Source organism: Cariama cristata, unplaced genomic scaffold (genome assembly GCF_000690535.1).
Source record: "Cariama cristata isolate BGI_N322 unplaced genomic scaffold, ASM69053v1 scaffold12168, whole genome shotgun sequence".
In the NCBI taxonomy this organism is placed as follows: domain Eukaryota; kingdom Metazoa; phylum Chordata; class Aves; order Cariamiformes; family Cariamidae; genus Cariama; species Cariama cristata.
In genome coordinates, this window is record NW_009632895.1 from 12,730 (window position 1) to 26,616 (window position 13,887).

At 42.0% G+C, this 13,887-nt stretch overlaps 1 protein-coding gene across 1 annotated transcript in view; it reads left to right on the plus strand.

Annotated features, from left to right (window-relative positions):
• Window positions 1-311: 311 nt before the first annotated feature.
• Window positions 312-13,887, plus strand: part of PPME1 (protein phosphatase methylesterase 1) — a gene marked incomplete at its 5' end in the record, with an annotated part of 16,081 nt that continues 2,505 nt past the window's right edge. The window contains 11 exons of the mRNA XM_009706548.1: window positions 312-405; window positions 2,952-3,044; window positions 5,907-5,964; window positions 6,509-6,560; window positions 8,359-8,513; window positions 9,034-9,124; window positions 9,879-9,944; window positions 10,723-10,855; window positions 11,509-11,638; window positions 12,321-12,365; window positions 13,365-13,429. Of these exons, the coding sequence (XP_009704850.1) occupies window positions 312-405; window positions 2,952-3,044; window positions 5,907-5,964; window positions 6,509-6,560; window positions 8,359-8,513; window positions 9,034-9,124; window positions 9,879-9,944; window positions 10,723-10,855; window positions 11,509-11,638; window positions 12,321-12,365; window positions 13,365-13,429 (982 nt within the window). The remainder of the gene's footprint in view (window positions 406-2,951; window positions 3,045-5,906; window positions 5,965-6,508; window positions 6,561-8,358; window positions 8,514-9,033; window positions 9,125-9,878; window positions 9,945-10,722; window positions 10,856-11,508; window positions 11,639-12,320; window positions 12,366-13,364; window positions 13,430-13,887) is intronic.

The following is a 13,887-nucleotide window of genomic DNA, read 5'->3' on the forward strand; positions in this document are numbered from 1 at the left end:
ACCGCTTCCTTGGTATTACTTTACGAGGAAAATACTCTTCTGTGTCTCCACTAATTTTCCTGTGCATCTTTGTGATCTCCTCAATAGGAGCAACAATTAGGGGGGAAAAAAAGGGAGGATTTCCTTCCTGACCATAAAATTGCTAATTTGTAATTGTATGGGAATTTCACTTATGCCTCGTTTGCTTCCAGTCCCAAATTGTTGTGTAACACCAGCGTGTTCTCTTCAATATGTGTAATGATGCCTGTATGCCAATTTAAATGAAAGATTTTTAAAATATCTCCTTCTTACTGAAATTTTTTGTCTTGCAGTCCTGGAAGAAAGCGTGATTTTTCACCAGTGCTTTGGAGCCAGTACTTTGAATCAATGGAGGACGTTGTGGTAGAAAATGAAACTGGCAAGGATATATCCTTTTTTCCAGATTGAACTTTTCATATTCTCAGTGACTGGGGCGGTATCATGTGTCATTTAGTTTATTGGGGTTCTATTTGGCTTTTTCATCTATTTCTTCTCATCTTCCATTTTTTCTTTTGTAGGGTTCAGTATCAGTAACTGGAGCTATCCCTTCTAAGCTGACAGTTAAGATGTACCTAGCAAGGTCAGTTCCTGGCATTGCTTTTTTAGTAATTATTTATTTAAAGAACTGTTTCCAACAGTTCAATAATGTATTTTGCAGGGAAATACTCATCAGTTTCTGTAGTTTAAACTGTATCTGGATCAAAGCTGTTTCTTGATTTATTTTTTTATTTTTTATTAACAGCATGTAGTTAACTGACAATCAGTGAGCTGTATGTTAGGATCAATACCAGCAGTACAACAGATAAACCTTAATACGAAACACTGAGATGTTAATAAATACTTGCAAATTTCTAAACGCCTTTCTACAACTAATCCCAGGAAGTTCTGTTCCTGTACACACGCAAACATACGTATACACCCCCAAGAAGTGTGGGTTACAAGCACGCACAGTCTCTTCTGGGACTGCAGGATCTCCCACTTGTGCACATCTCCTGTGGGAGATGTGGGTGCTACCCATGCTGCTCCCACTAATGCAAATGGCACTGTGAAGGCACCATGTGAGGTCACATATATACACCTGACGTGCGGGTCTCTACTTGTTGCACCCCAAATTGTCAGTCCACTAGCTGATGTGCAGACAGGGAAGCTTCTCGCTCTGGCCAAGGCGGAGGCGATGATGCCATCGGAAAGTCTTCTGGCAGTGTCAAACCAAGTTTTGACTACAGCTGTTTCCTCTCCAAGATCTCTGCCCCCTTTGCAAATGTTCCTTTATTTTATACTTCTTTTCAAGCTGGCTCCTCTTTGCCAGTCTTCCAGTTACTGTTTAATCCAGCTGATGGCAGTCATCCTCTTTGGCGTGCTCAAACGTCTGTTGTATCCAGGTCATTTGCTAACTGGGCGCGCCCCAACAAGTACAGTGGGTGAAGGTACAGGGACAAAACTTCCCATCAGTCCTACCTCTGCCTACAGCTCTGACAAAAGCAGGTTTGAGAGGTACTTCCAGGTCTTTTGATGTCATTACAAAATGAAAATATTTTAATCTGTGTTTGAGTAACACAACCTTGTAGTTTAAATAGTTGCATAGTTTTTAAGCATGCATATTCTAGCTTGGCCATTAGGAAAACCAAACTTTCAGGCTGTTTCTCTCCAAGTACTGATTTAGTAATTACTTCTCTGATGCCAGTAGCATGTGATGCTTTGAAATGAGACAATTCTCTCTCCTTGTTGTTTTGCTCAGCTTGTCATTATTTTGTGTTTATTAATTGCATTTGTCCAATTGATCCTGTGAATTCTTTGTGATGTACACCCTGACTGCCTTTGATGTAAGGGCTGTGCACACCCTGAGGCTTCATAAATCATAAAATAAAAAGGATAATGGACCTGTTTGGATAGGTGGTGTTTATAACCATCCCAAATTTAAGCAAATCTTAGTTGCTTGGGATTTATTGTGCTAGTTACAACCTTTAACAGAAGTTTGAGCTCCTGTATGAAAGCTCAGGGACAGATGTGTACTGTGGAAGCAGCTGAATTAATGAATGGAGTTGGTGCCCGCTGTTCTGCCCCAACTACCTATTACTGCTCCATCAGACCTCCTTGTATGGGCAAACCCCAGCTGATGAAACTGTTGAAGCTGACACAGCTCGCTGTAACTGAAAAAGCGTAGGGAGCACCTGCGTGAACTGTTTGCAACCAGCAGATCCAAAGGGCACTGCAGTATTCAGCAGAAAAACGGTGAACGGGGCCTCATCAGTAACCGCAGCTAGCATGGTTAGATTCAGAGGAATGCTTTTGTCCACCCCAAGAACAGGAGAGCAGCAGAAGGAGGTGAAGTGACTTGTCTGATCTGTTGGTCACAGTTTTGGGCACTGAACAGAGATCTCACACCTCCCAGTTCTGTGCCTTTCCCTCAGTGATGTTGTTTTTAGTGGTAGTTAAACTGATTTTTCTGTATTTAAATGTGTACTGTAAGGGGACTTTAGCTGCCCTAGTGAGGCGTCTTTGCTGTGTGTGCTCCAGAGAGTAATTATATTGCCGTAAAAATCTTCCTTACTGGCTTATCTGACATTTTTCCTTGGAAATAATAAGAAAATACATCGAAATTACATACTCCAAAGTGCATACTGATCGTGGTTTGGTTTTTCTCTTAATTGTTTAGTTCACTGTTGTGCCCGAGGGGAGAAGGGTGTAGGCAGGAGACCTGTGGATTACAGGGGGGAGGCGACCTGGGCAGTGGGAAAACGGCTCTTGAAACTTAAATAAAGTGAGTTATGGTTTGTCCAGGTTTGCTTGCGTGTGCCTGTTGATCAGAGGGAGAAATGAGGCCTTGGCTACGCAAGGGTAGAAAGAAAACACTGTTGGGTATTGCAGACTCCAAAATACAGTCGGCTGAGTAACTTCAGATAACTCTATGAAATGTCCTTAACTGTTCATACACTTTTCGAATTTACAAAAGCGGATTGGAGGGGCCTGTCTTACTGCTGTTACACGGTGGAGGCCATTCTGCTCTTTCCTGGGCTGTATTTACTGTAAGTAAGCTGCTGCTTTATGGAAGCGTATGTGTATGTAAATATAGTCGTCTGAGTGTGGGAGGCAACTAACCATTCAGCTGTGTTAAGCACAGGAAAATCAATTCAGAAAATGTCTTGTATCTCGTGGTGCACACCTGACTCAAGTCTTCTAAATAGTTCACTGTCAGTGTATTTATTAAACAGGCAAAGCACGTGCAAAGGTTTGTCATCTAGGTTTTAATTATCGGCAGTAACCAAAACTAAATCTGTCAAATAGCTTGCATGTTTTAATGAAGTGCCAAGACGTTTCCCATCATAGCATATCCTTTCTTTTTTTTCAGAAGGCTGCTTTTTCACGACTACCAGTGAAAGCTCAACAGCTTTATCTCTTAACGATATTATCTTTGCATGGCTGAGGTCCTCTTTGACTTGTCGAGAAATCTCATTTGCTGCTCAAGCAACTCTCTGAAACATGAACTGAGGTGGTGTCAATAGGAGTGAGCGTGGGGACTGGCCTAACCACAATTCTTCCCTCCTACCCGTTCCCTTTAAAAAAAAGAAGGGAGTTAAGGAAAAAAACTTCTAAAGGATTTCAAGTAAAGTAAAATCATTTGCAGTGTGTGATTTTTAATTGGGACCCTTTTAATTCAGGAACTCTTGGAGCTGCCTAGTACCCTTAACAGAAGGATGCTGTAGGGTGACTTTTTGTGGAAGTGTGACTGGACAGATGAAGTCTCTACGTCTCCCCTGCGCCTTTGGCTGTGTCATAGTTATTACCTTTTAGCAGTTTGGGTTGTAGATGACTTAGCCTTTAAGCAGAGATTCAAATGAGTAACAAGAATGGATGTTTTACAAGTCACTAGCAACTGCTCTTGAATTCCCTACATGGCTGCTGTTAAGTAATCCTGATGGTGTAGTCATAAACCATCTTATGATGAGACACATTAGAAAAATACTTTGCCAACTGGGCTGTAATTTTGGTATTGAATAGTAGTTTTACACCTAACTGTTCATTTGTAACTTTACATGACCCAGAGACTGGTGCAGGTATGGGTCTTCTGAAAGCGTTGAACTTTGAGTCTTAAATCTCTGTCTTACTGAATCCTGTAGTTGCTTGTAGCTCACTAGTTGCCAAGATGGTCAGATGTCTTTTCCTCTGCTAGTTTAATGTTTTTGTTATGGTATACAAGTGCCTTAAACAGATGTAGTGAAGGTCGCTGCTTCTAATTGGAGGCAGGGGTATGAAGTCACATTTTTCTGAAAAGCCTTCTTACAAGTCACTTCCACCCTCTCTAGAACTCTTTCTTTCCAATAGCAACACCAATACCGTTTTTACATTTAAAAATCTCCAGAGTTGAATTTAGCAGAGTGATTGCAGTCTTAACACTGTACCTTACAGTTACTGGCTTTTTGTGTTACAGTTAGCAATTAACAAAGTTAGATCATGTACAAGATTCACATAGATTTACACCTGGCACTTCAGACTGTGTCTGGAGAAAGAAACTGCCACAACAATTAGCTCATGCCTTTGTGTGGCTGCTATAGAATTATTTCCTTTGTGCATTTTGAAATGAAAGTTTGTCCCAAGCAATCAAGTGTGAAATGTTTGGGATGAACCGGAACTTAAAAAAAACAACAAAACAAACAGTCCCTCCTCCCAAAAAACCAAGAAGAAACCCAAATTGGGAAGCATGGAGAATAACCATTTGTAAATAAAATAACAGCCTGCAGGAGCGGCATGCTCCTTTTTTCTTTTGCTTATTGGCCTGGTGGCTTCCTGGATGATGTGTTTGTACTTCTCTTGGCCAAAGTACACCTCTTGGGATAAAACTCAGGGCACTGGAAAGCTTCCCATTCTCTCACATCATGTTGATGATCCTCTTTCCTTACTCCCTACTGACAATAGTTTGATTTTTAGCTGCAGGCTGCTCCTCTGACTAGTTAAATTATTGCTTAGGTGCTTGAGCACCTTGCAGATTGAGGTTTCAGGGTGTCTTTAGGGGCTCTAAGATGTTAACTTGTGGATTCAGTGGTTTTTGTGAGAGCAACTGCTACAGCCGTTTAGGAATTGAATAGCTGAACAATCAAAATATGAGGACTGGGTACCTTTCAGACCTCTCCCCATTATGTAGGTGGTTCTATTAAGAATCCCTTAACAAATTCCCCCACTCCTGCAGGGCTGTTGTTTAAATAATCAATGATTCCTTAACACAGAAGTCTTCCTTTCAGCAAAGAATGCCACTTAATCACTGCGATGCCTGAAATAACTTGCATAAATCCAGCTATCAGGACAAATAGAGCCATAATTGTATTGCAGCCCTACCTTCCTTTAAAAAGATTCCTCACTTGTTCCCCCCGACCCCTTTGGACTAATCAATTTTTGCACATTTCAGCCTTACTGTAAAATTCTGTTCTTTGAGAACAAACTGAATGTGTGCTGCAAAGCAGCTGCTTCATCTTCATGTCTGCTGTATAGCCAAGGCTAATTTTGTAACGTCAAAGGGGAAGGGGGGCATTACTTCGGTGTCTGTAATCCCACTGCTGCATTTCGGTTTTCAGAGATGCTACAGAGCTTGAATTCATTATCCTAGGAAACACACGTAGTGTCTTATGTGCAGTGAAATAAATGTCCTCGGAGATGACGTTAACAATGGTAGAAAGGATGGAGCTTTAGTTAATTAAGGATAGTTTATATGGAATATTCTTGCTTGCTTTCTGTGACATCTCATGCAATCCAAGTTCAGCCGATTTGTTGACAGTAGAAGGTTTTTGTCGCACCATCTGAGCCTTTGCTGTTTCAGGGAGTGCTTAACTTGCTAATCCTTTTGTAGATGAGGTGTGGCACTTTGCAAATTATGTTATCTTTGTCACTTCTTGCAGTCTGCAATCATTAACAGGATTCAGTGTAGGATTGTGGCTTTAGATCTCCGAGGCCATGGTAAGTAGAATAAATAAATTTAAAATCACATAAGCATGTTATATGCTCTCGTTTTTTAAAGAAGATGTAATGAATCCCTCCCAAAATGACTAAGAAAGCATCCTTAAGGCATCCCAATTTTTATTCAAAAGCAGAGATCAAAAAGTGGCTTCCAGAGCTCCGCAGCCACCTGTCCTCAGGTGCCCCGCGCCTTTGTGCGAGGCAGTGCTGGGCTTGTTCCTTCCTACATACTGGCACCAACCTCCTCCTCCATATTTTCATAACCTAAAGGTGGTCTTTACCATTAGAAATAAGGTCTGTTCTTTAGTTTTAAGATACGTTGCAAATATGGAACAGTTATGGGGAGTGTTTCCTACCCGTAAGCTATAATATGATAAAGTACCAACTGTTCCTATTAATTCTGGGTTTCTTAATTATTCATGTTAGCTGCAGTAGGCTCACTCTTAATAACTGTGCCAAAAAGCTTTGTACAGTTGCTGCTCTAAGTCCTGAGGGGTCTGAAGGTTTTCAGCTTATGCAAACTTAACTTTTTCTGTTCTTTCAGGAGAAACAAAAGTTAGGAATCCTGAAGATCTGTCTGCAGAGACTATGTCAAAGTAAGGAAGCTTATGCTCTCTCTTCAGTATTTCTCTTTTCACAAACCTTTAGTTTCTTTCCTTGATTGAACAATAAACTACTTGAGGATGCACAACCTTCGTTCAAGGGAGCTGGAAGATAGTTTCATTTCCCATGATTCTGGTAGTTATCTCTTCTTTTCCTTCCATTTTGGGACAGTTTGAAATTTATTTGAAGTTATGCCTTCCAGCTGAGTCAGATTCCAAACTGGAGTCATTCTCTAGGTGCCCTAAGTTTTTAAGCTCACTTTAAGGATCAGTGGCTTCATTGCAGTGAACACTTTAAACCTGCAACATGCTGTAACATTTGCTAGGGATTTCCTAATAGAAGGGGATTGCTTTCCTCGAACACAACCGACTGGGACATTTTAGCTTGAAATCACCAGTTTGGCTCCTCGGCTTCTTGAGCGAGCATTAAACGTATGCCCGCCTTGGACTGCTGACATCCCCAAAACGTGGGTCACAGGCGTGGAGAGAGTTGCTTTTTCACACTACCACAACCTGCTTTGGGATGCAAATCCCCCTCTTGACAAAGCTGCAAGAAGAGCAAATACCCACTGCTAAGCACATTACGTTATGTCCACATTTAGTACAAAGAGACTCTTTGCTACGACTGCAATTGAATCACGAAGGATTTTGTAACCTTTGTATGAACAAATCCACTTGGTTTGTTGTGGGGTGGCCATGTGTGAAATGTATTCTGACTTCCATTGTGTATCTTATTGCTACTGCTTATGGCTTGTCAGATCCTGATGTGTTATTGTCCTGAGGAGATGCCATGTGAAATGATTAGAATTTTTTAGCTGTGGAGCAGCACTACTGTGAGGGGAAAACAAGTTCCTTTTGTTTTTAAACCTTTCTCTTTAGCAATGAGCTGGAAAGTTATTCCTGAATAGCCTTTAAATGGGAACCTTAAATTATAGCTGATTTTCTGTGTGGTTTTTTTTTTTTTTTTTTTATCAAATCCTCAAGCAATTTTCTCTGACAGAGTAAACAAGCTGGTCAACCTTTTCTTTTTTTTTTTTGACTTGTTTTCCACTTTCTAGTTGCAATACTGCTCAGGTCTGCAGTTCCTCTGAATGGTTTTAGTCAGGAAAGCCAATTTGGGTGTCTTAAACTACAGTGCTCTTCAGTAGATTTCAATCATTAGCTCTGCTGTTGTTTTGGTTTTTGTGAATCACACCAGCCAGCTTTCACATACTGCACTGACAGCTTCAGTTTAAAGTAGGTGCCTTACGGAAAGGATGGGGAAATTGTCCCTTGCCTTGTGGTATCTGTGCTCATAGAGAGTCTGAATCTTTTTGCTTGTACTCAGTGTTGTTTATCTTTGCCTTGGCCAGTAGGGCTCAGTTATTTTCTCTCTTAAATTGCAAACGGTTTCTACCATCAGAACGGTGAGTTTCTTAGCCTATGCTTCCATGCAAGAGGATTTGACAGCTTTTTGTCACCTTTTACTTAAAACTCCCACCAGCTAATGTCAATGTGAAATGTCCTCTTCGGGGATTTCTTTTAAATGAGCATTTTGTGTTAATAAAACCGGAAATGACCTGCTTGTTCAGGAAAGTATTGGCTTGAATGGTTTCCTGTATTGGTACCTAGATGAAACAGTGATAAGAGAATAAACTTGTCCTAACTACCTGTGGGTTAAATGAGCATACAGACAGGATTTGGAACCAGACATCTGTCTTGGATCTGTGCTTTCTTCTCCCATTGTACAAATCTGCTTCAGAAATGTACAGAGGTAGAGATGCTGACCGTGCTTTTATCTCGGATTTGGCAGAGACGTTGGAAACGTGGTTGAAGCTCTGTATGGGGACCTTCCTCCCCCGATCATGCTGATTGGGCACAGCATGGGGGGTGCCATCGCAGTGCACACAGCGGTCGCAAATTTGGTGCCAAGTTTACTGGGTCTGTGCATGATTGATGTTGTGGAAGGTAAGTGTGTCTACACTTGGATGGTGTTCTGTCTTCCACGTTGATCTTTTTCTTTTAACCCCAAATCCCTGAATACAGAAAGCTTTGCCCAGTTTTTAAACCAATGCCAGTTCCATCCTCCTAACTGATGCTACCTACACAAAAGTCTTTCTAGTGCGACCCCTCCTTTTTCTTTTCCCAGATGGGATCTCTGTTTGCTGTTTTCGTGATACCTTCTTTGCAGTACTTTGTTGATAGTGAGGAGGAGGATGGCTTTTTATATAAGGCATGGTGCTGATGAGTGGTTACTGCCTTCTTTTACTATCTAAATGGCCTACCTGTTCAAATACTAATTCTCTAATGTGGGAGCAGGTGTGACTGTGGGCTTAGGAGTACTCAGCTGTACTTTCCTTAACAGCATTAAATCCCCAGTGAGCTCCAGCTCTCTCTGAGGGTGTTCCCTGGTAGCCAGTAGTTCTGTATAGAGGAATGTGGCAGTTACTTCATCAGATGCCATAAAGTTTAAAATATTTGGTTTTAGGTACAGCCATGGATGCGTTGAACAGCATGCAGAACTTCTTAAGGAGTCGTCCCAAGACATTCAAGTCACTTGAGAATGCCATTGAGTGGAGGTAATGCGTGGGCTTCTGCAGTCTCCAAAATCACTTGTCTTTGTAGCTCGACTCCTGAAGGAGACAAAGTTTATATAATTTATCCATTTTCTCCTTTGGCGCTCGCTTCCCCAACTATTGTCGCCAATTCCTTGGCTGATTTGACAAGGAGAGAGAAGTCTGAAATAGAATTAATTTCCTGGGAGAGTTGGCTAGGCATTGGAGAAGGATCCTCTAGGAGCTTCAGCTAATGGAAAGCTTCATGGTATGAACTGCAGCTTCCTTGTAAGTGTCCCAGCTATTACAGAGAAGCTTGAGATATCCATCCCGTGTGTAAGAAACAGGACTTATTTCCGATTCAGCCAGAATTAGTTACACATTTGACAGCTGAGTGTGAAAGGGATAGGCCTTGTTGTTAAGTTTGTAGATTGGACTACGGAAAGTCCAGTTCTGTTGCCAAATGCCTGTGTAGTTTCTGACCTCTCCCTGTCCCCTGCAATGAAATGGGTATAACCCTATTTCACTGTTTCCCCACCAGCGCTTCTCCTACATGTCTTTTAAATTCACACTTACGGTGACAACAGGGGGTTCAAGTAAGTCGGCACATAGTGTGAGCCAATTCGGACGCCTTCTGAGAGCAGGAGGTTTGGGAATGCTTTGGGGAAATCATGAGCTGTAAAGGGGTTTTGCTCCTGTTTCTGGGCCTTCTAGTTCCTGAATCTGTTTAGTAAATATTTCTGCCCTTCTGATTTTTTTTTTTTTTTTTTTCCTCTAGTGTAAAAAGTGGACAAATAAGAAATCTTGAATCTGCCAGAGTTTCTATGGTCGGTCAAGTCAAACAGTAGGTGGTGGTTTTTGGTTTTGGTTTTTTTAAAGCTCTTAAGATAATCTTGTCTGTTTTACAATACTGTTACTACAGAGCATAAATGCACTTGAAAGGAAAAATTTCTTCTAGCAAAACCAAGTTTCTCATCATTTGATCACAGTTGGTACCAGCAGCAGCACTGAATCATAATCATGGCACTTGGAGAAAGCCTGGCCAAAATTTCCTTGGGGCAAAATCTGCCAAGAGCCGTGTTTTAAAAAGTTTAACTACTACTGGTTGGGTATTCCTTGGTTTGTCTGCCTTTCTGCACACATTAAGAAGGGTTAGTCTGATGCCTCTTCGGAAATTTTGCCCAAAATGGAGTTGGCCTTCTGGGTGTGGTATCTTTCACTTCCTTTTAGAAATCGTTTAATTGTCTGTTGCATTTTGGGGGTGATCTGAGGTGGGTTTGGGGTGATCAGAGTAACCTGCTTCTGCCACTCTAATCCTTGACCTACCTGGAGCCTTTACAAATGTCTCGTACTCGGTTAAGAGCAGCCGTTGTTGATTGATTGGCCACTTCTGCCTCCTCTATGTAGCTGTTTGCATTTATATGTGCACTGGGATACATGTGCTGCGCAGGCACTCGGTCCCATCGCTGGTCATGACTGTGTCTTTCATCCACAGCTACCTTTAAACTTGAGGGGATTTTTTTCAGTCAGTGTCTCAGAAATTGCTGAATGCTTTAGGTTAAAACCTGTTGTTTGTTTTTTTTTGTTTGGGCAGGCAATCAGTTCTGGTTTTATTTTTACAGGTGCGAAGGGGCTGCCAGTCCTGAATGTCCTAAAGCCATAGTGGAGGGTATTATTGAAGAAGAGGAGGAGGAGGAAGAGGATGAGGAAGGGGGAGGCTCTGTCAACAAAAGGAAGAAAGAAGATGACACAGAGGTAGGGAATTTCTTCCCGTGTTTTCAGCTTCTGTTTGCATGATGCTCCCCTGCAAAAGTAGCCACCAGTAGTTACCGCCATCATTCTAATGTAAAAGGAAGCAACTTCAGGGACCTAAAACTTTATATTGTGACTTGTTTTTCTTCTTCGTCTCATGCCACTTATTCTATCCTGGACTGTTACCTGAAAGCATGTGTTTGGTTTTCTTTCCTGAGGTGCTCACAGGTTTAATGCGTATGACCTGAAATGGGGCTTCTGGCCTAAATGAAGAATGTTCTTTTCTGAGTCTTATTGGTATTTTTGTTTGTTTCCAAGGCACAGTAGCATTCGGGAGGTCGTACAGGCAATTGCAACCTAGGAATGTAAATTCCTTGAGGAAAATCGTTGTAGCGAGCTTATCCCCTTGTATTTCTGTGTCACCTAAGTGAGAGTCAAGTCCGAACCTTCCGACAATTTGTGAGCTATTTATGCCTCGCGTGCTTTGGCTGTGATTTGGAGAGAAATTTAGGAGCGAGGAGGGTCATCCCTGGAAGTGTGTAATCCACCAGAGGGAGTCAGTATTTTTTATAACTGCTTCCAAGTGGCACTCTGAGTTGCTTTTATTTCCGCTGTTTTACTGATCACCAATGCAGATCTCTCTCTCTTCCCTGCAGACAAAGAAGGAGCACTTATACACGTGGCGAATTGAACTGGCGAAAACAGAAAAGTACTGGGATGGTTGGTTCAGGGGTTTATCTAACCTCTTCCTAAGCTGTCCAACTCCGAAGCTTTTGCTTTTAGCTGGTACGTGTCTCTTCCAGTCCTGTTTAGGTTCAGTGGCTGTTCACTTCAGTGATGTCCCACTTGTATTTTGGAGAATAGAGTCAGTGTTTGGCTGATGTCTTTCCCTGGGAATAGCAGACCTGTCTCTTCCACCTTGGCTTGTCTGTGTATCTTGAAATACCGTAAACTGGTCCATTTGATCCTTGCAGATTTGGAATTAGTTCAGAGCCTCTAATACCAAATAGCACATAACGACATACTGTGTATTGCTGCTGTTGGATGGGTGTTTTACTTGTATGATGTGGAAAAAGAGCAAACAGGACAGATCCAAGCTGCCTTTCAGTCCCCACTACTGTGATGTTTTCCTTACAGATATGGGCGTGATTTGAACTTCTCAACTGAAAGTCAAATTATCAATGTTCTAGAGCCAACTGTAGGCCTTTTTGTACCCTGATAGGAAATTCAGTGCGTAACCAAGATAAATACCCTTTTAAGTTCTAGAGAAGGGTGCGTTTTTGCGTTTTTGGCTGGGATTCTTTCCTGTCACTTTACTGTCTTGAGTAAGTCCTTGTGGGTGTCAGAGATGATGTTTCTTTTGAGTTTTTCAAGCCAAATGTCTCCTTCAAAATATCGAGTAAAATCCTGCTTAGACAGTCATCTTCTCTCTGGCTTTTCTCCAATACATCTGTTTATTTGATTGTAGGTGTTGACAGGCTGGATAAAGATCTAACAATTGGACAGATGCAAGGTAAATATTTCATGTTGTTACTCTGTCCTTAACTGTAATGCTCTTTTTGGGTGATAGCTTGGTGCTCTGGGTACACAAAGGAGAGCTAGCTGGAATGGCCTCTTACCAGGTGCAGTCTATATCGAAACAAATGTTCGTTAAAGAATTAGTCCTTCCCAAAGTGTTCTCTAACTATCTATGGTTGTAGGAAAGGTGGAGAAGTTGAGAAGGGAAGGGTTGAATTAGAAGTTGTGGAGGGCTGTTGCCATAGTTTTTGTTCAGTCTGGTGTTCAGTGTTTCCAGCAGTGGGGCCACCACACTTCTCTTGGATCAGAAGGACTGTCTGTGAAGGTTTCTTTCTAATCGTTTTTTTTTCCCTTTCTAATTATATTCCTGATGTTCCTAGCTGGAACACTTGGGACCATCCAAAAGTGTCTGGTCTCCCAGTGTTTCTGGCAGACATCAGACCAAGATTCGGCATCTGCATTAATGGTTTGGGTATAGTTGTTTTTTGTTTTGTTTTGTTTCCCCCCCTGTCCCCCGTCCCAGCTTCATTGATTTCCAGAGCAACCAGTACTGGAAAGTAGTATTGGGTAGCAGGTTAAACATTATGTTAAGGTAGATCTGATAATGGTTTCAGCTTTGAAAGGTAGTCTCACCTGTGCCGAGAAGCTCTAAGAAATTTAGCGTCCTTTTAACTCCTGGGAATGTGCTCTAGTTACACCTGGGGAAGATGAATTAAGCAGCCAGTTCTTGCTTTCTATTGAAAGTGTCTGCTGTGTGTGTTGTACAGTTTGCCTTAGACTCCTGTGCCTTCCCTGGTCCCTCTTTGCCCGATGCATATAGTGAGATTGTAAAGAAAGTGAGATCCTTTTTAGAAGAGTTCATAAATTCACAGTGCTTTTAAAGGTGTAGTGTGTGTGTTTTCTGTGTACAGAAGAACTGCTTGCCTAAACCATTGCTGTTAGAAATCAAGACCACTTAAAAAGCAGGTCCAGTGATGACTCTCTTGATCCACAGGGAAGTTTCAGATGCAGGTCCTCCCACAGTGTGGCCATGCAGTCCATGAAGATGCTCCAGATAAGGTGAGCCTCACTGGGGGGCTGAAGCTAGATGAGTCACGGTCTTCACAGCTTAAATGCAAAAGGGGTCCCTTGCTTACTCTGAAGGGGAGATTATACTTCAGGGGCGTTTTTTGGCATGACATCTTAACTGGCTATTCGCAAAACAGCTTGGATTTTTAAGCTGGCTGGAAGGCCTGGGCGAAGATGTTACGTGACACAGGGCTTGGCTAGGTTAGAGATTTAACTCTCAGGCTAGCGGTGATAGACCTAACTCTTACCATGTGGAGTGTGGGTTTATCCTCCCTGCCTTCCCTCATGAAGTTCTCCACTCTCCCTTGTACTAAGCTACGGCTTTCGAGGTTGGTCTGTGCTTTGCTGAGTCGGGTGGCTCACATTTTCCAAATACAAAACAAATGTTGCTGAAACAGCTTACAGACTGTCAGAGCACTGCTGCTTCTGGGTACTGCTGATGTTAGTGT